We start from the raw sequence: 24,099 nt of genomic DNA, 5'->3' as shown, positions 1-24,099 counted from the left end.
AAATGTTAAGCAACTAGTCCAAAGTCCCAAAGCAACTAAGCAAACAGCTAGAATCTGCACATGTCTTTTAGATTCCCAGTTCCTAGTGGTCTTCATTCACATTCTCCTTTGCCCACCATGACTTGCCCTTTTGCTCACGGCACTTACCATCTTTATCAGGAGTGAGGAAGGTATAGAAAGCTGGTGGGTTCAAGGACTCCACAAACTTGGACTCCACCATTGACTCAGATAGCAGCTCTAGCTCCTCTGGAAGAAGGAGCAGACTGATGGCCTCAGAGAGGGTGCTGGAAGGCAGCAAGATTGGCAGGTTTGGAGGGCTGCCTTCTTGCTTAGAACTGGAGTTGTTGGGTAGGACCATTGTTGGGACCCCCAGCACAGATGGTCCCAGTGCTTGCCTTGTGCCCTGGGGCCTTAACAACAGGTCTTGCTGAGGCCAGAGCCTTCCAGTGGGTAGCAGAGAAGGCGGAGTAGGGGTAAGGGGGGCAGGGAGGGGTTCTTCAAGGACAGAGGTGGTCATGGTACTGCTGGGACCTGTAGAACTTGAGACTGTGTTTGAGAATGTGTTAAAGCTCTGAGAAGGTGGGGACCTGGGTCTGGCAGGTCTAGGGGGTAGTGGAGTTTTTGGTGTATGGGGGGTTGGGGTTCCAGGTTTGGAAAGTGATAAGTTTATAGAAGTTTGGTGAGGTAAGGTACTAGGTTTAAGAGGTGATAGGATTTTAGGGGTCTTAGGCAAGAGGATACCAGGTCTAGGGTGTGGCAGGTTATTTGGGGTCTTGGGAGCAGTAATTTTAGGTCTGGTATGTGGCAGGTGTTTGGGTATCGGAAGTATAGAAACTCCAGGTCTGGGCTGTGACAGGCTTTTGGGTGATTGTGATGTGACTACCCCAGGTTGTGAGTGTGATGGGGAGTCTGTTTTAGGTTGTGATGGATTATCAGGTTTAGAATGCTGTGGGCCACCTTTGGTCTGGGCCAGGATGCCAGAACTCAGAGGTAGAACTTGTGTCTTGGAATTCATGGGTGATGTAACACCAGGATTCTGATGTGATGGAGTGCCAGTCTTTGTAAGCAATAGAGTACTAGAATTTGAGGGTGTAAGGGCAACAGGTTTTGTCTTGAGAGTTGGGTGGGCCAAGGTGCCAAAATCTTGCACTGGAGTTTTGGGCTTTGGGTGTGCTGAGGTGGATAAAGCACTAGAGCTCTGACCCAGTGGCTCTAACTCATTGGAACTGGACATCTTTGTAGAAGCCATAGCAGTTGAAGTTGGTTTTATAGGCCTTGATTTGGGGGAGACCTTGGGCACCAAGACTGGCTGAGCTGTGCCAGTCCCTAAGCCATGGCTGCTGCTGGATGACGGCATGATGGTGGTTGGCCCAGCTGTGGTGGATGGCTGTCTCTTGGCTTCCTCACTGGCTTCCTTGGGCTGCACCATGACCAGTGAAGTCAAAGGTGTGACAAAATTGTATTCAAGGGATAGGTTGAGGATTTTAGCAGCCAGCAGGTGGCGAGTGGTGGTGTCACGGGCTTGAAAGCGTGCCTCCAGCAGCTCTCTAATGGTGACATAGGCCCAGAGACGGCGGATGAATAGGGCTATGTTGAGGGCTGGCTCTCCTGGGCAACCAAATGCCTTCTGGCTGCTGTTGGTGGCTCCTTCACTGTGGCGGGCCACAAGAAGCTGACCCTTGGGGCCATGGGCTGCTAGGTGGACGCCCAGTTCCTGCTCACCTGGCTGCACCTGGCCAGCTACCACTAGCTCTGAGCCACCAAAGTAGTTGGGGAAGAGAGCCCAAGAGGAGGTCCCAACCATGCCGCCCAGATAGTCCAGACGCACATCTGCCAGCAGAGGCATGGATATCTCCTCATAAAGGCCCTCTAATTGCAGGGCTGCATCAGTGTCCTCATATATGCGTCGGGCTACTCCCCGGTTTTCCAGGGACAGGCGACGCAGCAGTGGGAAATCAGCATCATCCCCAAAGGCCAAACTGAATAGGGATACTCTATGACCCAGTGCCTGCCGAATGTTGGAGAGGATCACACTGGGGGTCGTCACGCCGGCTGTGGGCTCCCCATCTGTTAGGAAGATGATCAGAGGGATCCTCCCCATACTGGGGCCCCTCCCAGGTTCCTGGTTGCTATGGTTCAGCACTGAAGCAGCCGCCAGCAGAGCTGCATTGATGTCAGTCCCTAATCGGAGAGAAGACTGTGAGACCACGTTCTCTAGTCACTTCTACCCACACTGCAGACACACTGGATACTTCACCAATCTCCCAGGCTTAGTCATATCTCATCTTCTCTCTTTTTGCTGCTTATCCTTCCCAACTCCTTTGGTCCCACCCAGTATCTCTGAGACCTGATGGTAAGGCCCATACATCCTTGGCTTTTATAATTTTCTGTCTTTGACTGTTCTTCAATTGTTTTTTTTTTTGGGGGGGTGTCTCATTTCCTAGTCATACTGGTAGCTACCCAAAGATAGCCCCCCCACCTTCTTGCTACAGGGGAAGAAGTTGACAGGAGGGGTGGGTGGGAGAGACTTCAGTAATTGAGAGGGGATAGATCAAAAGCAGAAATTTGCTCAAATACTTAAAAATAAATATCTAGATTATTGATTTTAAAAGTCTTAGCAAATTCTTCTGAGTATTTGCTTTGAGGAGGAAGAAACTCAGGACCTAAGATAAATGTGCCCTAAGATACATAGGGAATCAGCTTTCTATTGGGAAAGGGAGATGGGAGGGTAACACAGAGCATGAAGGGACATATTTATATAAAATGAGACAGTTTCAGGCACTGTGAGAGGTGAGGAGGATGGGAAGTAAAGAGAGGGTTTTGGGAATTTTCAAAATCACCAGTCTGCCCATTTGGGTAGGGAGGTCTAACACTTACAGCCATCAGCTTCCATGTGATCCAAGTAATCCTTGGCACTGTGGACATTCTGGATAGTAGCCTGGATCGAACCTCCAGCTTTCCAGACACTAACTGTGTCAGAAAAGGAGATAATGTTGAAGTAGTCATTGGCTTGCAGGTCACTGAGGATCACATTCATGGCTTTTTTAGTCTGTGGGATATGGATGAAGTAAAGAAGATGGGACAAGATTTGAGGTTTGTGAGCTTGAAAGGCTCTTTCTATGCAAGGCACTAAGGTCTAAATGCTGTATGGCTTTAAGACACTCTGACTTCAGCATTCAGTAAGTCTAGTATTATCAAGTCAAGATGCTCTATGGGCTTTTCAGTTCAAGGCCTAGAATTGTATTATCCAATATGGTAGCCACTAGTCACATGTAGCTATTTAGACTGAAATGTGAATTAGTTAAAATTAAAGAAAATTTAAAAATGTAGTTCTTTACTTGCAATAGCCACATTCCAAGTGTTCAATAACTACATGTGACCAGTGGTTACTATAACTAGATAGCACAGAATTTTAGAATATGTTCATAATCAAGGAAGTTCTAATAGACAGCAATGGTCTAAAAAGTTCAAACTCTGTTTTCAGAGCCCTAGAATCCATGTGTTCCATGGTTCCTAACCTTATGACCCAGGACTCAATGAGTCCAGGACTCTAAAGTTCAGGAGTCTTCAGATTTCAGGTCTGTGTAGCTATCTCTCAATGACTTTGTTTTGGTTTTGCTCTAACCTGTTATCATTCTCACTCTCTGTTTATTCTAGGCTAGTCTTCTCAGCAGCCTCTAGATAACAGAGATTCTGCTTTATCTCTAAAACTATGTTCTTGTTGTGCCTTTTAGTACACCCTCCCACTTCCTCTTTATTTATTCAGATCTTCATTATTCTTTCAGTTGTTCCTTCTCCAGAAAGATCATCTTTGAGATGTCTAATTTTACCCTTCTCACCCAGATAGTCCTTGTCACAGACTGTTCACTCTTCAGATACTTATCAAATCCTCTGAGAACAGGGCTTAGAATGCTGCTTCTTCCTGTCTCTTTCCTCCATGACAATACCTAACATAGGGCCAGGCACATAGTAGGTTCAGGGAATAGGCTATGCACATTATAGTATTGAGTATCATTTATAGAACACTTACTGTGTTCCAGACACCATATTAAATACTTTAGATGCATCAGCTTATTTGATCTTTACAGAAACATAATGCAGAAGGCACTGATATCACTCCTGTTTTTTTACTGAGGCTCAAAGAGGCAAAGTGACTTTCTTATAGTCACACAGCTAGTACTTGATGTGTCAGGCACTTAAATTCCTATTTGAGAGATGCCAAATCCAGCGATCCTAAGAAAATATTATACATCCTTTAGACAGGTATGTATTTCAGAGATCACAAGAAGGACATTTGAGATTTGCCTTTCTGTACACCTTAAACTGATAGGAGATGTCTTGAATGCTTCTACTGTGGTGTCTTTCTTACTACTGGGAGAGCTCATGGGTTAGGTCATGGATCCTGGAGTAGGGAGCTGAGTGTTGTTTCCCTTGTGAGAGGGCTGAGACTTAAAATTATGGCCTTTCATATGACTACACCACCAGTTTAAATCCACATTATGTACATCCACAAGAATGGGATCTTAATTGGAATGGGTTGTACTCCATATATGTCAAAATATACTCTACTGTCATGTATAACTAAAAACAACAAATAAAATTTTTAAAAAATGAAAAAAAAGATGGCCTTTCCTGAGAATAACAGTAGAAAAGTGAGTGGCTGGGGACCTAGAAGGTCGAACCTCTTGTCAATCAGGGACAAAATATGTTTTTATAAGTCTGTTGTTTAATATCCACTTGTTTTGAAATTTCCCAGCTATCTTAGTTATTGACTACTAGTTTAATCCCATTCGGTCTGAGAGCATAGTTTGTATGATTTATATTGTTTTACATTTGTTAGGCTGTGTTTTATGGCCCAGAATGTAATCTGTTTGTAAATGTTCCTTGTGAGCTTGAGAAGAATGTGTATCCTGTTGTTGGTAGAGGAAGTATTCTACAAATGTCAATTAGATTCTGTTGATTGATGGTGCTGTTCAGGTCAACTGTATCCTTACTGATTTTCTGCCTGTGAGATTTGTCAATTACTGAGAAAGGGATAGTAAAGTCTCTAATTATAATAGTGAATTCATCTTTCTCCTTTCAGTTATATTAATTGTTACCTCATGTATTTTGGCACTGTTGTTAGGTGCATTCACATGAAGCATTGTTATGACTTCTTGGGGGATTGAATTCTGTATCAAAAATAGTATGCATTTGCTTCTCTGTTAATTTCCTTGTTCCAAAGTCCATTTTATCTTAAATGAATATATCTTCCCCAGTTTTCTTTTGCTTTGAGTTTGTATGGTATATCTTTCTCTTTTTCTTTACTTTTATTCTACCTGTGTTTTTATATTTGAAGTTTTATGTTTTTAGAGGAAGAGAGAGAGAGAGAAAGAGAGAGAGAGAGAGAGAGAGAGAGAGAGAGTTGAATTTTGTTTTATTATCTACTTTGGCAATGCATCTCTCTCTCTCTCTCTCTCTCTCTCTCTCTCTCTCTCTCTCTCTCTCTCTCATACTGGGGATTGAACCCAGGGGTGCTTAACTACTAAGCCACAAACCCATACCTTTCTTTATTTTTTTATGTGTTATAATTAGTTATACTGACAGTAGAGATAGGGTCTCACTAAGTCACTCAGGGCCTCACTAAATTGCTGAGGCTGCCTTTGAACTTGTGATTCTCCTGCCTCAGCCTCTCTAGTTGCTAGGAATATAGGAGTACACCACCATGCCAGGGAATCTGTCTTTTAATTGGCATATTTAAAACATTCATTTTTAAAGTGATTTCCTGATATACTTGGATTAATATTTGCCATATATAACTGCTTTCTGTTTGCTGCCTTATTCTTTATTCCTGTCTTTGTCTTCTACTCATTTCTGAGTTCTGTAGTTTTAATTGAGTATTTTACACTATCTAATTATTTCTCAACTCTTATCATATCCAGTTGAAAAAAAATTAGGGGTTACCCTAGATTTTGCAATGTGCACCTGCAACTAATTCAAGGCCACTTTTAGATAACACTGTATAGCTTCATGCATAGTGCAAGAACCTTGCAACAGAGTATTCCTAATACTTCCCTCTCATCCTTTATAGCATTGTTTCATTAATTGTACGTATACATAAGTCATGTTCATTCAGTGCATTTTGCTATTATGATTTTGAACAAATTGTTACCTGTTAGATAAATTAAAAATAAAAATAAAATATTTTATTTTATCTTCATTTATTCCTTCTCTAACGCTTTTTCTTCCGTTATGTGATCAAAGTATTTAAATAAATTTAAATTTTTCTCCTTACCAAAAAACTGCTTTCAAAAATTCTTGCAAAAAAAGGTCAACTGTTGGTGATTCCTGCGATTTTTGTTTGAGAAAGTAAGTCCTTAGTTCTTTTACACTGGAAGGAAAATTTTGAAGTATTGACAATGCTAAGCTGGGGTGGTTTTTTGCTTTGACACAAAATATTTCACTCCGCTCTCTTCTTGTTTCCATGATTTCTAAAGAGAGGTATCATGTAATTCATATCCTTATCCCCCTAGAGGTAAGGTGCTTTGTTCCTATGGCTTTTTTTTTTTTTCAAGATTTTCTCTTTCCCTTTGATTTTCTACAGTTTGAATGTGTTATATCTAGGTGTAGTTTTGTTTGTTTTGGTTTTTTTTTTTTTTTTGCTTTTATCATGCTTGGTGTTCTTTGAGCTTCTTGGAGCTATATGCTTTGGTGTCTGTCATTTCTTTTGGAAAATTTGCATCCACAATTACTTCAAATATTTCTTTTGTTACTTTCTCTATTTTTTGTTACTTTTTCTTCTCATTTTATTATTCCTATTCCATATGCATCATGCTTTTGTAATGGTCTTAGGGTTGTTTCATGTTCTGGGGTATTTTTTCCATTCATTTTTGAGAAGTTTCTATTGATATATTTTCAAGCTCACTGATTCTTTCCTCAACCATGTCCAATCTCCTGATGAGCTTATCAAAGGCAGTTTTCATTCTTTTTTTATTTCTAGCATTTTTATAGGGCTTCCATATCTCTGATGCTTACATTAATCATCAGTTTTTGCATGCTGTCCAATTATTTAATTAGAACCCTTGGTATATTAATCATATATATCTTAAATTCCTGCTCCAAAAATTCCAACATCTTCTACATATCTGAGTCTGGTTCAAATGATATAATTATGTCTTCAGATTTCAGGATTTTTAACCATTTTACATCCTTTTTAATTTTATGTTGAGAGTAGACATGATGAAACCAGTAAAAGGAAGTGAAGCAAATAGACTTTTAATGTGAAGTGTTATATCATCTACCTGAGACTACATTTGTTGTTGGCAGTAGTTGAAAGGGTCAGAGGCTAAAAGGTACTCCAGTGTTTGCATTTTCATCTCATCTTTTGTCTTTTGTTTTCCCTAAGGACTTTCTTCTTAAGGTCTAAAGCTTCTAGTGCTTTCACCTGTAGCCTCCATATATTATGCAGTGATTGAGTTGATGTGTTCCAGTGCACGGTGAGAAGAAGTGATCTACAATATTTTGGCTAGGTCTGTGTTTTGGTGAGCTAATGGCTCAAAAATGATTTTGAGACCCTACCCTATGCACTGTAATGGACACAAGAAGGCTGAAAAGTTCTGAAATTGAGTACATCCCTTTCCCTACACTGAAGACTGGGGATCTTACTACAGGTTGACTGATTGCTAAAACATAATTCAGTCTTAGGTCTCAAGTGCTCTGTGATTGAAAGCTTAAAGACACTACTTTATCAGGACACTCAAACATTATCATTCTAGAGCCTCTGAGTATTATGGTTTGAAATGCTGCTTCTAGAACTTTATGGATCAAGGCACAATGTCAAAGTTTCTGTTATCTATGACCCTAGAATCCTGAGTCAAGGGTGACTAATAGAAGTGGTATCATATTAAAATTAATTAATCCCAGAACTTTTAAACCTATAACAAGGGTACAATATAAGACTAGGTCTTTACATTTAAAAACTTAACTAAGAAAATCACACCAAAACTCATGACTTTGGTAAAAAAACAAAAAAACTGTCTCTATTATCTAAGGTTTTATTGATTCAGGATTCTATGAACACGGGGCGATCTGGATTGTGGGTTTTATGACCTAAAGATAAACTAGAAGGAAGAGTTACTAGAATGCTCTGTTTTAATGTCTACATGGTTCCTGTTATGTAAGGTGCCAGGGACCAAGAGGAGACCTGGCTATAGGAGACTAAAGGGTATGGGAAGGAAGGACATTGAGACTTCGGGAACCTAGAGTTCCAGCACTCACAGCTATATGAGCTTCATGAACCATCTAATGCCAAAACAGGGTCCTTCTTACCTGCTTCATCTTGATACCAAACATGGAGCCACTCACATCAATAACAAACACCACATTCTTTTCCACAGGCTGGAGGCCTCGGGGGGCAAAGTAATGAATAAAATAGCCACCATAAATCTGAACAAAAAGAAGGGAAACCAAAAAGGACTGTGAGAGCAGATTTAATCAGGCCCATCTTATCCTCCTGCACCACAGCCCTCTAGGACTGCCAGGATCCTAGGACCTCTTTCTCACTGTTTCTAGTTACAGAGGCATGTGTGCAATTGTTTGCTCAATGTCCTTCTCCCCCCACCAGAACTCTTCTGTTCAGACCTTCATCCCAGGCCTTGCCCAGAGCTGTGGAGTGAAGGAGACTGGCCTGTGGCCCAGGGCTCCAAGGATCAGGATTTCTGTAATATGTGAGTTCCTGTCCGTGAGAGAGCTGGGCTTGCACAGTCTTCAGGGTCCCCAGGGACACTTTGCCTGGGCTCCAGGAACTGTAAGTATTGTTTTAACCTCCCTCAATAGAGTGAGCCTGGGGCCCAGCTCATTGCTGCCAAGGGCTGGGAATTTGCAGGGCCTCCCTCTCCTCCTAAAACCTCCTTTCTGCTGTTGCTGGGCAGAGCAGGAGGGGAGGAGGCAGCAGAGGCCAATTGAGCTGTGTGTGCAGAGGGGATTGGTTACACCAGGTACAAATGCCTTGGGCTCCCTGGCTGTGATTGGCTGCGGTGTCTCTCCCCCTACTCCATCTCTCTCTGGCTCTCTCTGCAGAGCCAGGGGGCTGGGCAAGCTGAGCAAAGGGGAGGGGGCCAGAAGGTCCCTCAGCACCAGAGTCTGCTCAGCCCAGGGTTGTCTGGGCTTGCTGAGCCTCTGAGATCCCTGAAGCCTGAAGCCTGAAGCAGGCCTGGCTCTGGGAGACTGGCTCATCCTCCACTTGGCCCTCAGGTGCTCTGTGACCAGAAGGCTGGACACTGGCGCCTCCTACCTCACTGGGGAGAGAGGAGATGGGAAGCCCTTGACCCCCTTTGAATGAGTCCATAGGTGCACACGTGGCTTCTGTCTCCAGGTGATCCTGGCTCTCTGTCACAGTTCCCCAAGGCATGAATCACTCAACCTACCATTGCTTAAGCCATGAGAGAACTCAGCTGGCCTCGAGTATGACTCCCCTACAGGGGTAGGGAGAACTGTCATGCATATCACGCCACCCAAGCTTGGTCCCAAGCTAACCAAATCCTATTGGGACACCTGGGGCACTACCCAGCTCACCAACCTCTCGCTGGCTCCTCCACAATCACCCCACCCCACCTTCTCAATTCAGGAAGAATGTGAAGGGTGCCGGGACACACACTTGCACCACCCACCTGCCCATGGCCCCATCCATCTCCTGAAGACCATGCAGTCTTAACACAGACCCTAGGCAATTAGGGCTCTCAGCAGTCTCTATCTCTTGTCTTGCTTTCACCATCTCCCCAAAGTGCAACCCACTGGATGTCCCTTAGAGTATAAAATCAGGCGTCTTTCCCATCCATGGAGGCAACCCCTTGCTCTCAATCCCCCTCAGACTTCTATCCAGCCTCTTCTCTCCCCATGGCATTCCAGACTAAAGACTGGGTCTCCTGAGATGGTCTCTCTTCTCCAGTTCACACCTACACAACCACCAGGACTGATCCTGCTCCCAACTCATGGGGACACTGCTTTGCTCAAAGGCAGCTATGTGCTAGCTTACCTCCAAACTCAGTTTGTGTATTAGGAATCTCACCAGACTAGGCCTCACTGATGAGTTTCAGACTTGACAATGACTTCCACTCTCTCCCAAAGCCTTTCTCCCTGGCATTCTGAGATCATCAGCTGTCCACATTCTCCTAACACCTCTCAGGCCACTTCATCCAGTCTCTCTCTCTAGGACCTTTTGTCCACCCACCCCTTTTCAGTGCTTCCGGTCAGCCAGATCAGAGTGTGCAAAGACAGTGATTAGGATTGTCTCTCACTGGAGTAAACTAGCGAGGCTCGGGGTGCTGAGCAGGCTTTCTGCTGTTGGTGGGGCCTGGCAATCTGAAGCCCCAGATCAGTGGCTGCTGAACGGGGAACTCCACCTGACGGGACATCACAGCCCGGGGCCTCTGACTCCACTCTTTCTCCCTGTGTGGACTCACTCTCTAGCTTGAGTTTCACCGCTGAATCTCCACCCGTGTCCCACATCTCTTTCTGGGCCTCAGGGTACCCGTTCCCCCACCACAACTGCCGACACCCTAGCTGTGGACCTCTTCACCTGGAAGGCTGAAGATGCTTCCAACAGATGCTCAAACAACAACCTCATCAACTTCCCATGTCGCAGCCCTGAGATTGTCTCAGGTGGGAGCCACATCATTGAGCCTAACCTGGATAAGAGTGTCACCTTCAATTCTGTGCCCAGCTAGTCTGCCACCAATTCCTGATGGTTTTATCTGCTAGAGACTTCTCGGGCCGCCCCACCTCTCCCTCCAAAACAAAACAATCTCAAATTCAGAGCTACTTTTCCTTGGGTTCCCTGCTTTTTTGCAAAGTCCTCCATCTCTACAGCTTGGCCACAGCTAGCTCCTGGGTTGCCATACTCATGACCTCATAATTTACCGCCTTGTCACGGCTCCCCAGTCACCTACTGGACAAATAGTAGCTTCCTTTTTATGCCACTGCAGGAAATGCCAGCCATTTTCTGATCTCTTACCATTTTGCATCTGAAATCCATGCTTTCTGGTTCCCAAGCCATTTCTGACTCCCTGCACACACTCAGAGATGTCAGGCCTCTGTTGCTTTTACCCTGCGGCCCCACTTGGCCAGCATGCCTTTCCCTTCCCTCACGGCCCCCACACATGGCCTGTTTCTGGCATTCCTTATGTCCCAGGTCAGCTCGACATCCTGCAGGGTGCCTTCCCTGGCTCCCTTTCCTCCTCATCTTGCTGGCCGCACACCTTGTGCTCTCTTGGAAAGGGTATGTCTCATCCTGTGTCAGGGTTGTTTCCATCTGTATGGCCACAGAAGAGGCAGGATGTGTGTGGAATCCTCCAGAGTTCCCTGCACCAGCCCAAACTGGAAACAACGTCAATTAGGGGCCTAGGGAGCCCTGATGGAACAAGTAGGTGAACGCACTGGGCTTGAAAGGTGGGCACAGTCAGGTAGGTAATGGTATGGGGATGGAGTGCTCCTGGCAGATGGCAGGAGGAGTCAGAGTTCACAGTTAGTGCAAGTCCTCATTGTCCAATTGAATGGCCAGTCCCATGTACCCAGTCTCTATGCTCACTCCAGGCTATGTGGAAAAGGTAAAGAACCAAGCAGCAGAGGATGTCTCCATGAACTAAACATACCTGGATAGGTGACAGAAGGGCAGGTTATGCCCCTGCTGCCACCTGCTGACAGGGTACCCTCACTACTCCTCAGGGTAGGTCAAATGCTTCCTTCCCTCCTGCACAACAGGCTTGCCATACCTCTGCACCACTGCACATGCTATTCCCTCTCTGGTGTGCTTTTCCCTTCACCAAGTTCACCGACATGGAAGGAATGCCATTCATTACCCTCATGCTCTCTGAAATGCCAACTCCTTCTGGAAGACTATTCTGAAACCACCTTCTCTGGAACCCCCACTTTGCCCAACAGATATACACACAGTGCCTAGGGATTTGATGCACGTGATGACTGTGTGGATCTGGCTACATCAGAATGGGGAGATTAGGGGTTGAGGCCACAAATTTCTGAGTTTCTAGAGTCTAAGAGCAGGATTCGTGTAGAGGGGCTCTGCTGGGTGGCCATGTATCCAGGTAGAAGTGAATGCACAGCACACCGGAAGAGCCTGGAGGAAAGTAGAATGTTCTGGCAGGGGAGAGAGAGGAATTTCAGATGGGATGGAGTCATGAAGAAGAAGGGATTTGGCCCAGGATTAAGAGGAGGATGCTGACTGGTGGAGAAGGAGGAGAAAGACCCTCCCAGGGCAGCAACTGGTCTGAGAAAATGATTGATCATACACAGAAGACGGATCAGGTGACCCAGGAGAAAAGAATGTGTTGTGCACTGGGGCTGCTGGAGGGTGATCTTTGTGCTGGCTGCTGGGAGATGTGTGGCCCAAAGGCAGGCCAGGACCAGACCTATCAGGCTGTCTCCATCCTCCTGGAAAGTCAAGGTCTTGGGTCAGAGCTCCATAGCTCAGAAGGAGTAGGGATCTCTCAGGGTGTTCATGAGAGGGTGGGCTCAGAACTGAAGGGCTCCCTCTTTAGGCATGTGGCTCTTTCAACGAGAAAGGCCTTTGCAGCAAATGAGAGACAGCAAGAAAGCCCACGAGAGCAGGACAGTATCAGAGCCACAGAAAGCATGAGAGACTAACTGCTGGACAGTGGTTCACTTTGCCAAAGAGCTAGCTCTGAGTGGGCTATGCCTTGGTCCATTCTGGGAATGGGTTCATTTGGACCGTGATTCCACTCCTGTGGTTCCAGGTTCCCATCCCTTTGGATATACGCGTGGGTCCCAAGGTCAGAAGCTTTGAGACCTTACACATCATCCTATCCTTGTTCACTAGTTCCCATTCATCCCCAATTGTGTACACCAGGACATTGTCCAGACCTGTCCAACTTCAGAACCCATGTTCTCTCTGAGTACCTGCACATCCCCAATGATGTCCTCCATGACCACATCATATTGGACCATGAAGTCAGCCATGATGCCTGAGCTGGAGAAGGCAGACTGGTCTTGCAATGTGGGGCAGAAGATGATTCGGACACAGGTCTCTCCCTTCTCGATCCTGGTGGATGGGGGTGAATCAGCCTCACCTGTGTGGAAGGGGACAGTTGGGGCAGTGTGGCATGGAAGGCTCTCGCCAAACAGAAAATCCAGGGACATAGACAGCACAAGGGCACCATCAGGGAAGGTGAGAAATCCAACCCTTACCACCACCTGCGTACATCACCCTCCCACCTGCCCCCATGCCACTCTCTCTCCCAATCCTGCAGCCAGCTCCTGATTCACCTCCTCCATCACACCCAGCCTGACAGACCCAGCCACGTCCTCAGCTCCCAGCACTGGCAGTCTGTCCCTCACTCACAACCTCACCCTGCCATGCTTCCCATCCTCACTGGGCCAGCCTGGAGGAGTGTCACTGCTCAGCTCACCCAGAAGCCCGGGTTCCCCTCCAGAGAGGCACTGTGGTGCATGTTAGAGCAGAGACAGACACATCCACAGGGCCTGGGTCTCCTCCCATCCCCTTCCCTCTGTGGGAAATGGCAGTCTAGCCAGGTTCTCCTGTGGCATAGAATTGCATGTGCTTTCTTCCCCCGTGCCTCTGACTCCCAGCATCACGTGTGTGAATAAGCCTTTTAGTGTCTCATGAAATCACTGATGACTTTCTGGTCCCGGATGTTTGCTGAGCTGGCCACAAGATCAACTCCTCTGGAATTTTAGTCCAAGACAAGTGTCCATTTAGAAAGGTCTGTGTGCCTCCCTTTTTCCACAAAATGGAGGCCTGGGAATTCTGCTCCCCCCCCCTTCCTGTTACAGCTGTCAGGAAGCTTAGGGGCAAACTGAGCCCCCATACTCTCTGAGGTGCCTGCTCACATACATTCCCTGGGCTTCCTTCCTTTCAGAGCTCTTTGTTCTCTTTTATCCCCACAGGATTGGTTCTATCCTCTGTTTTAGCCTTTAAGGGGAAGAGGGAGGGAGCTGCCATTTATAGCTTAGGGCTTAAGAGTGCAGGCTGCAACACTCAGATGGCCCTTGGGCCCTGGTCTCTCCTGCTGTTGCCTTGTGTCACTGGAGAACTTAGTCCCTCTCTGTTACCCTTAGTCCCCTCATCTGTAGCATAGGGATGATAATTACCCTGGTTTTTAGACAGTGATTTGGGGACTAAATAAGAGCATTCATGTAAAGTATTTGGAACCATACCTGGATCTTCATGAATGCTGATTAGTGACAGCTAGTACAATCATCACCATTCATTACTCTGCATCAAATGATTTCAAGATAAGAATGTTCTCAAATTCTCACAATGGTTCTGTGCCATAGAAGACACCTCCTCTATTTTAAAGATGGGGCATTTGAAGTAGAGGGTGAAGTGATTTGCTTTGCTGACCCCATATTAGGAGAGTATCAAAGCCAGAATCGATAGCAGTCTATTGTCTGTCTGTTTCCAATTTGTCCCCCACACCGCCTCTCCGGGTCAGCAGGTTGAAATCAACCAGGACCTCCAATGCTAAACAGATCTGTGATGGTGGCCCCTTGAACTGGGGGACTTCTCTGTGCCTGTGCACTCACATCTCAGCAGATCTGTACAGGTCTGCTCAGTGGTTTCCAGCCTGGTTAGACGTTGAGTCCAGAAGCTGGTTAAGATTAAGATTCATGGGCCCTACCACAATCTAGTGTACCTGGTGCCAGAAGTTTGAGGCCCAGGAATCTGTTTCTGAAAGCTCCTGCAGTGATTCTGATGAAGCCAGCCAGGCCTTCCTAGTCTTCTGGATGAAATCTGAAGCAAGCCTGGCAGCCAGGTTGCCTCTCTGCCCCAAGGGTCCTGCAAAGGTACCCTCCAGGGCGCCTATGCTCCCTGTCTTCCCATAGTCCTTCCACTCTCAGCAGTGATCCTGGGGAAAGCCGGATTTGGCCAGTGTGGCTTCACTGCCCATAAAATTGTAAATATGTGATTTTGTGATCCAATCCAAGAGAACTTTCCCTAATATTGATTCTTTTTAATGAGATAAATCAAATATTTTGGAAGTTTGAAACATGCCCCAGATGTCTTCAACTCCAAACATGCCTTCTCCTCTTTGAGGTGGGAAGGGCCTTGGCTGTTAGCACAAGGCAAAAGCATCACTATTGTAATGCCCAACAGTAAGCAAATGATTCCCATTCAGGAAGGCCAGTGTGGTGGTTGACCCAAAAGTGATGTCCACATACTTGTGCGGTAGTTGGTGTGCAGGCGGCTGGTCCTCAAAGGTGGTACATGCACATAGAAGATGCCTGTCCTTTCTGACACTGTGACTTCTACGTTCAGCTTTGACACCAATTGACCAGGCCTCACGCTTATCATCAGCTGGTATTGGCCCTGGTGTCGCTGCAGCAGCTCCTCATAGGCCAGGGCAAAAGTCACTTCTGTGCCTGCTGCCAGGCTGGTGGAGATTTGGAATTTCTCAGATTCCCGGTCCCTGGGTAGGAAAGACAGAAGGGTGGGAGGGAATGGGATTTATGGAGGAGTAGGGGAGCTGTTAGATGCTGTGAAAGTTGACCTGGTTCTGCTTTTCTTCACCATTGTTTCAGTAGACCTAACTAGGTTTCTGGTTCAACTAAGTTCCCAACTCATAGACAGTCATGCAGGCATCCACTAATTAGCCTCTTTCCCTCCCACATTCCTCCTTTTAAACATTCTGCTTGAGAAATTATATGAAAGGTAGTTCACCCTTAAGTAAACTCATTCTGTGAAAATTCGAATCTAGAATGGGTTTGTTTTACAAAAAAAAAAAAAAAAAGTTTTCAATTTATGCCTCTTCCCCTTCAAAATAGCCCCTCACACAACCCCTCCCCTATGTGTTAGACTGAGCTTGTTTATATGGCATTAACTCAGTTTGCAGGGGCCAAATCTAAACTTTTCCTGCAGGACAAAATTCTCTTGGAATCTGGGAGGAAATATTAAAAGAAGACAATGCATTTCTGCCAACTGAATGAAACTCAGAAAACAGGATTCAATTTACAAAAATCTCACTTGCACATAACCTTCCTGGAAGGAACAAATTCTTAAACAAGCTACATCCTGAGAGCAGGAGAAAAGTAGAAATGGTGAAATAAACTTGCATTTGTTGAAAACACTATGTTGCATACTTTGATATTCATTAACTCTCATCATCTTCATTTAATCATATGAAGTACAGATCATTGTTCCCACTTTACAGAAGTAGCCCAGAGAAAACATGTCTCCCTTGATAATGAAGCTCAGAAGGCTTAGTCATATTCCCGAATGCATGGGGCCTTACCTGATGCCTACATGAGCAGCTGTCTTTCCCTGGTGATAGGCTTCCTCATAGATTTTCTTTGCTTGGCGCTTCTCTTTGACTTCTGCAACATAGACTTTATTGTTGATGGTCCTGATGGTACAGGAAAGAGAAGGGACAGAGGAGGCAGACAAAGAGAAAGAGATGATCAGAGACATGGGAAGACATAAAGAAGGAGGAGGAGAGGAATGGAAAAAAAGGGGAAGAACAAAATCATATCATAAAGCCCAAGTTTGAAAGGGAAGAAGAGAGGAGAGGAGAGGGAGATAAACCAGGGTGAAGTCATTACAATGATCTTCATTTTTTCAGATGTGGAAATAGACACCACACAGCATATGATAGACCTAGTCTTATAATTTTGTATTTTTCAAGGTATTGAATGAGTTTTGTCTTTTGACACACAAGGTGTTTTTAGGTGAGACATAACTGAACATTTTTTACTATTATTATTATAACATATTTTCTATAGCATTTATTTAAAAACATGACATTTTGAACCCACGAGCTCACAGAAATGTTTTACTTAGGATAAGACTAACTTAATATCAAAAAGTGTATCTATTTAAAGAAAATACATTAAGTAAACAACATGGTTGGGGGCATGGGTGGTAAAAGTTGTGAAAATGGTGTGTGAATTACTGCAAAGCCTTCTGAGGCTGACTAGGGACCTTCCTGTTCTCGGGCATTTCAAAGATAGATGAAAAGTGAGAAAAACAGACTTGCTATTCTTCCAATTTCTCTAAGGCCATAAACTATAAGAGAGAATAAAGAAGGAAGCGGGAGAGAACACTTTTTCCCAAGCCTTCAAGGAAGGGTCCTGGAGGAGGTGGCCTTGGAGCTGGTTCTGAAAAACAGGGAGGCTATGGATAATAATCTGCACTGATCATGCCTTCCCAATATCTTTTGTTGTCTTCTCCTCTTCCTGACCTCTAAATCTTTGGAACAATTTGAGGCTCTATTCTTGACATACTTTCCTCTCTCTCTCTCTCTCTCTCTCTCTCTCTCTCTCTCTCTCTCTCTCTCGTCCTCTGTACTTCCTATATTCATTCTCTAGGTAATATCAAGTCCTATTGCCTTAATACCGATTTGCAGCCAGGCATGGTGGCTCTCCTGTAATGCCAGTAACTCAGGACGCTGAGGCAGGAGGATCACAAGTTCGAGGCCAGTCTGGGCAACTTAACAAGACCCTATCTCAAAATAAAAATAAAAAGGGGTGGTAATGTGACTCACTGGTAGAGCACCCCTGGACTCAATCCCCAGTACTGCCAAAAAAAAAAAAAAAAAAAAGAAGAAGAAGTTTAAAATGCTATTTATACACAGATGACTCCCAAATGTATTTCCAGGGTGGATCTGTCCCCTAAACTCCAGAACTATACATCCAATTGCTTACTTGACATCTCCACTAGAATGTTCAATTGTAACCTCAAGCTTAACATACTCCAAACTGAGCTCCTAGTTTCTTCCCCCACCTCCAAAATCTGTTCCTCCCCAGGTCTTCCTTATCTCAGGAAATTGTTACTCCACCAAATCTTAGAGCCATGCTTGACTCCCCAATCCATCAGGGATTTTCAGATCTATTTTTAGAATATATCCAGAATCTGACCACTTCTCACGACCCCCACAACTCTTTCCCTGGTTCAAACTACCAATGTCTCTTGCTTGGATAAATACAGTAACCTACTAACAGGCCTTCCTCTTTAAACCCTTGCTCCTTATACTCTGTTGTCATAGCTGTCACAGAGATCCTGTTAATCCTAAATCAGGCCACGTATTTCCTCTTCTCAAAACTCTCTGTGGCTTCCATCCCCACTCAAAGTAAAAGCCAAACTCCTCACTGCACCCGCTGTGACCCTACACAATTTGGCTTGCTGTCACCTCTCTAATGCCACCTCCTCATACTCTGTCACTCATTTTGTTCCAGCCACACTGGCCTCCTTGTTATTTCTTTTGGTAAAGTTAAATTTATTTTAAAGAAATACATAAAATCATAAGTTGTTCATATTAATGGGTGTATTCATTGTGTAATGTTTAAATCAAGTGAAACATTTATCTTCTCAAGCATTTATTATTCCTTTGTGATGAAAACTTTCAAAATATTTTGGGAAATATACACTACATACTGTTATCTGTAGTCACTATACTGTGCAACAGTACCACAGAGCTTCTTGCTCCTATGTAAAAGTAACTTTGTACCCATTGATCAACACTCCCTCATCCCTCCCTTAGTCTACTCTACCCAGCCTCTGGTCACCACGATTCTATTTTCAACTTCTGCAAGATCAACTTTTTTAGATTTCACGCATACATGAGATCACATAAATACTTGTCTTTCTGTGCCTGACTTACTTCACTCAACACAATGATCTCCAGCTCCTTCCATGTTGTCACAAATGACAGGATTGCATTTTTTATGGATGAGTAGTATTTCATGGTATATGAGTGCCACATTTTCTTTATCCATCCATCAGCTTAAGGTGTTTCTATTTCTTGGTTGTAGTAAATAACACTCCTGGCTATTTCTTGAGCTTGTTCAGCATACTCCTATCTCAGAGCCTTTGCAATTACTGTTCCCTTTGCCTGGAATGTTCTTCATCCAGATCTTTGCAAGTTTTCACACCCTCTCTTTTTTAAATTATTTTTTGTTGTTGTAGATGGATAGCATGCCTTTATTTTATTTGCTTATTTTTGTACGTGGTGCTAAGGAGTGAACCCAGTGTCTCACAGTGCTAGACAAGCACTCTGCCACTAAGCCCCAGCCCCAGCCCCACATACCCTCTCTATTTTAAGATCTTTGTTCAAATGTCAGTTCCTTAAAGAGACATCTTTGATTACTCTAAAACAGCACCTTCATTCACTCTGTACCTTATTCTGATTTCTGTTTCTTTAGAGTACTTCTTATCTACAAACTGACATATTTATTTTTTCCATGTCTGTCTTCTCTATGAGATTGTGAGCTCCCTGAAGGCAAGGATTTTGTCTTTCTTATTTGCTGTAGTATCTTTGATGCCTGGAATATAGTCTGGCATATAATAAACACTCAATTATTGTTTGCAGTCTGGGCATCCCAGAAAGACAGTAAGGAAACACAGTGTGTTTCAGGGAATAGAAGATCAGAGGGGCAGAGAAGGTACGTGGAGAGAAGGTTAGAGTGCTTGGGCAGGCCTAGAGAATCAAGGCTTTGAATACAAGCTCAACGAGATCACACAGCAGTCTCTGTTTCACAAATAGAGTAACTGAGGCACAGATATTGAGAAAGATTGATCAAGGAAGCAGCTTCCAGGAACATGGGGGGGTATAGAACTGGCAGAAGAGACCACTCAGGAGAGGAGTGTTTCTAAGTAGCTGAAACAGTATTGCAGTGGCTGGACTAGTGTGGGGGTGGGCCAATCTGGCAGGGTCCCAAGGTCTCTTGGGGGGTGTGGGGGTGTAGGGTGGAGTTGCTCTGGCAGCAGCACACTGGGGCCTCTGTGTGTGTGTGCTGCCTCCAGCCAGCATACTTTCCACAGAGTCTGCCCAAGAACATTTCCTCCAGCCTGCTTTGCTTAATTTTTAAAAATTTTTCTGGTGTTTTTTCTATTGAAGCAAAAATCCAAATTCTGCCTGACTGTTTGGCCCTTGTATCATTTGACTGCCAACTTTTTGAGTTAGCCCCCATACTCCATACCATTCCTGCTTTTTTAAAAATCCCCCTTTGGTTCTGTTGGTCCCCCTTTATGCAATGATCCTGGTCCCTTCAAATCTTACCCATATGGAAATTCTGCTTCCAGGAAACCCTCCTGGAGTACCTCAGGGTCTCTCCCCAGTACTTCATGCCTCTGATTCCCCACCGATCCTAGCTACTCTCCAGAGCAGCCATAAGAGGATGTTGATGATACAGATTGTTTATGGCATGAGAACTTTCTCTCCACTAACAGGGTTGAGGGTGGCTGATCAAGGGCAGAGATTTTGACTGTGGGGCTCACTAATCTTTCAGGTCTGAGAGTGTTTACACTCAAAGTCAGAGGCTTTCTTTTATAATTCACTAGGGTGTTACATAGGCTTATGAGGCCTCCTCTAAGCTTTCACTTTCCTGCTCTTCCTTTCTTGTTTATCACCTTAGCGAAGGTCCTGTCACCTACCAGATATGACAAGACCCCCCCAAATGTAGAGCCTGTCTATATTTACTTACTTCCCACATACAGTCAGGTTATCTCTTCCTCTACTGGTTTCTCAAATTCTACCAGCACTGTAGTGTTCCAGCTTCCACATGGACTCTGTCCCTATTTCCTTACTCAGTTTCCCAACTTCCTGACTGACCCCTTCAGCATATCCCTACTTCATTATTGTCACTTCTTGCTTATAATCCTACCATGTCTCATCATTATGGGCCACAATTATTTCCAAAGTGAGGTATACATGCCCCTAGGTATGCTACAGACAAATCAGGAGGGAGTGGAATGATTTTAGCCCTCTATTTATAGAGTACTTAATATCATTGCTATAAAATATATTTACATAATGTATACATTAATAAATAAACATATTTGGGGCATGTATGATCAAGTTTGTCTTTGATACACAAACACATAAGATGGTCTGGAGACCATAAGTAAAACCCAAGTGCTCATTCTAACATTGGAAACCTTCCAGAGCCTAATCTTTCCCTACCTCTCAGTTCTCATTTCTGACCATTCTTCTACCTCCTGCTGGTACCCTATGTTCCAGTGGCATAGAAGTACATGCAGTTCTCCTAATGAGGGGAATATCTGTGTGTTTATTCCTTGAGTCCACAGCCATGCCTTCACCTTGCTTGGCTGGTGAACATCTCATATTTCAAGCTTCAGTTTAGGTGTTATATCTCAGAGGTTTTATCCAGCTGACTGGGGTTATGAAACTGACCATTGTCTCTTTTTGGGCCTCACCTTCCTACCATTCCACATTTGTATTTCTCTTTCTTTATAGCATACTTTATTAAAATCATCTGTTTCTTTTTCATGTCCCTCATTAGACAGTGCTTTTTGGGAGCAGGGACTGTGTGCAATCCATCTTCTTCTTTCTGTTGTACCCATAGTGCAAGTCACATAGTCAACATCAGGAAATCATTGTTTAAAAAGTAAAGTTAGGGCTGGGGATGTGGCTGAAGCAGTACTGCGCTTGCCTGGCATGCGTGGGGCACTGGGTTCGATCCTCAGCACCACATAAAAAAAAATAAAATAAAGATGTTGTGTCCACCGAAAAACTAAAAAATAAATATTAAAAAAGTAAAGTTAATATTATCAAGTACTTATTATGTACCTGACACTGATTTTAGTGTAAATTTCCACATATATTAACTCACTTAACCCTTGAAAGTGGATTCAAATTTTATCCCTATTTTATATATGCATATAATGAAACTCCAAAGTAAAGTAACTTGTCTTGAGTCCCATAATTAGTAGAGCCAAGATTCAAACTCAAGAAGTCTGATCTCAGAGTGCATTCTTGCAATTACCATGTTCTACTGAAAGAACAAGCAAAAGAATGTATGCTCAAATGAATGAAGTGGTGAATTTGGAACCAGACTTACATAGTGAAATTGGAGATAAAAGCAAGGTGAGGCAGATCCAGGTCAAAGATGGCTTTGTGGGCTTCAGCATGTGGATTGAACAGAACAGAGGTGACCAAGGTGTGGGCATAGCGAGATACCACGGTGGAGCGTATGGAGTAGCTCGTCATCAACAGCTGAGAAAGAAGACAGGAGGAGCATTAGGTAGATTTAATCTTTGGCTTAGGTAGATAGTACCTGAGGTCCCAAAGTTCCTGGACTGGCCTCAGAGTACATTGGGGAAGTTGAGGCCCAGAAGGGGAAAGTGGCCTCTATCATTTCTTTAGCGGACATTCTTGATAGTTTAGTAAGCTTTAGCAAATATCAGAACCAAAGGGTCACAGAAGATTAAGAATCAAAAGACCTCTGCACAACTGCTTCCCCAACTTTAATGTGTACCCAAACCTCCTAGGTATCCTGTTAAAATGCAGATTCTGATTCAGCTAGTCTGGGGTAAGGCCCGAGTTCACCTTTCTAACATACTCTCAGGAGGATGCTGATGCTGCTGGTCCATGATTTCACTTTGGAATGTATACAACACTAACAACACTTTAGAATATAACAGAGCATCAGCGTTCATTGAGCTCTACTCTGTATAAGGCATTTAGTCTTTCCTCTTTAAGAGTTCAGATGTAAAGAATTACATTTCATAAGTGCAATTGTGCACTGCAAGCACACTACACATTTGCCATTCATGATCTTATTTAATCCTGACATCAGCCATATGATCAATGCTATTATTGTCCACATTTTACAAATGTGTTAACTGAGGCTCAGAGACTGGGGTCCCACAGTAGGTATCTTCTTCTTCACCTTTTCTGAAGTTATGATCCCTCTGTCTATCCACACATAATACACAGTTTATTTCCAGAGTGGGGCAGTGGGAAATGGGGGATATTTAGGATCAGATGGACCTATGTTCAAATTCTCTTTCTGCCACTTCCTGTGTCTTAACCTCTGAACATCTGTTTTCTCTTCTTTTTTTAACAAATGGGGATAATAATAGAGCCTGGCTTATAGACATGCTCTGAGGATTAATTGAAACAGTAACTTTAATACCCCTGGTATAGCACCTGACATGTACTCAGAAAATAGTAATGCTTCTGTGTTCCTAGTTTCTCAGTCATAGGACTGAAGAAACAGACTGAACAGCTTCCCCTACTCCCCCACAAAGACATTTTTTTTCACAAATCCCAGAGCTTTGTTCCCTCATTCCAGAACTGACCTTTGTGCTTGATGAAGAGGGGCCAGGAGGTCCCTGGCATGTCAATTCAAGGAAAATGGTCAGCAAAAAGCTTACACAGATGAGGTACCTCCACCCAGACATAGTGCCACTCTGGTCTAGGTCTGCTGTTCACTTCCAGAAGGTCTGAGCCTGATCTCCAAACCCTTGCTCTTTTAAAACTCCAGGTATCCCTTCTCTTGAGAGGGAGGGACCATCCTGAAGGGTGTGGAAGGCTCTGAATGTGGCATTGAAGCCCACACAAGCCAGGATTGTCCAAGAGCTGAGGCTGGCATCTTGCCTGGAGAAGGGCCAGTTCCATGCCTCCCTTTTTCCCCTCATCCAGCTGTAAGATGAATGGAAACTAAACATACCAAAGTGCTGGGTCTGTCTGTTTGCTATGTTGGCTCAGGGTGGGGTTTTTCTTTCCTATAAACATCCAGTGGAGCCCAATAACCAGGGCCAAAGGAAGGTCACTCAGCACTGAGCATCTTAAAAAGGTAGCAGAGATGAAAGAGGGGTTGAAGATCCAAGCCCCCAATCTTGGTCCTTTCTGGTACTGACTTTAGTCTTTAGATGAGTGGGACTTACTCAGGGCCCATAACAATTTAGGAGTCCCACAGATGTGACACATGTAATCTCCAGAAGAGTTAGAAGCCAAGGTGGGCTAAGGCAGAGCAGTGGTTCAAAATGTAGGCTCTGGACTCAGATCATATGAGTTTGAATCTCAGTTCTGCCAGCTACTGACTGTGTAATAATGGGCAAGTCAACTAACCTCTTTGTAGCCTTAGTTTCCATATCTGCAAAATGAGATAATAATAGCACCTACTTCATAATGTTGTTGTGAGTTTAAGTGAATTTGTACTTTTGGAATGCTCAGCATAAGGTAGGTGTTCAGTAAATAGCTGCCAGGATGAGGGCAAACATCAAAAGTATGGGTAGCTTCTTGTCCCTCCAGTGGCTGAATGAGTTGGGAGACACCAAGTTGAGGTGCTCTGGACTCTGTGTTTGCAGGTCCTATGGAGGGTTGGGTG

At 44.3% G+C, this 24,099-nt stretch overlaps 1 protein-coding gene across 2 annotated transcripts in view; it reads right to left on the bottom strand.

Moving 5' to 3' along the window:
* The window catches only part of Itih6 (inter-alpha-trypsin inhibitor heavy chain family member 6), a 28,414-nt gene extending 5,244 nt beyond the window's left edge, over positions 1-23,170 (bottom strand). Inside the window, exons 1-9 of one of the 2 annotated variants that reach the window (XM_077794060.1) lie at positions 23,069-23,170; positions 21,826-21,980; positions 16,263-16,373; positions 15,193-15,440; positions 12,910-13,079; positions 8,308-8,424; positions 2,878-3,049; positions 396-2,181; positions 148-284 (exon numbers count right to left, since the gene is read on the bottom strand). In XM_077794060.1, coding sequence (XP_077650186.1) covers positions 148-284; positions 396-2,181; positions 2,878-3,049; positions 8,308-8,424; positions 12,910-13,079; positions 15,193-15,440; positions 16,263-16,373; positions 21,826-21,980; positions 23,069-23,170 — 2,998 coding nt within the window. Of the gene's footprint in view, positions 1-147; positions 2,182-2,877; positions 3,050-8,307; positions 8,425-12,909; positions 13,080-15,192; positions 15,441-16,262; positions 16,374-21,825; positions 21,981-23,068 lie in introns of both variants that reach the window. The other variant, XM_026407437.1, reaches the window with a different exon arrangement.
* Between the last annotated feature and the right edge of the window lie 929 nt (positions 23,171-24,099).

The sequence above is a fragment of the Urocitellus parryii genome, chromosome X (genome assembly GCF_045843805.1).
Source record: "Urocitellus parryii isolate mUroPar1 chromosome X, mUroPar1.hap1, whole genome shotgun sequence".
Lineage (NCBI taxonomy): Eukaryota > Metazoa > Chordata > Mammalia > Rodentia > Sciuridae > Urocitellus > Urocitellus parryii.
This window is presented reverse-complemented; position numbering and strand designations above follow the sequence as displayed.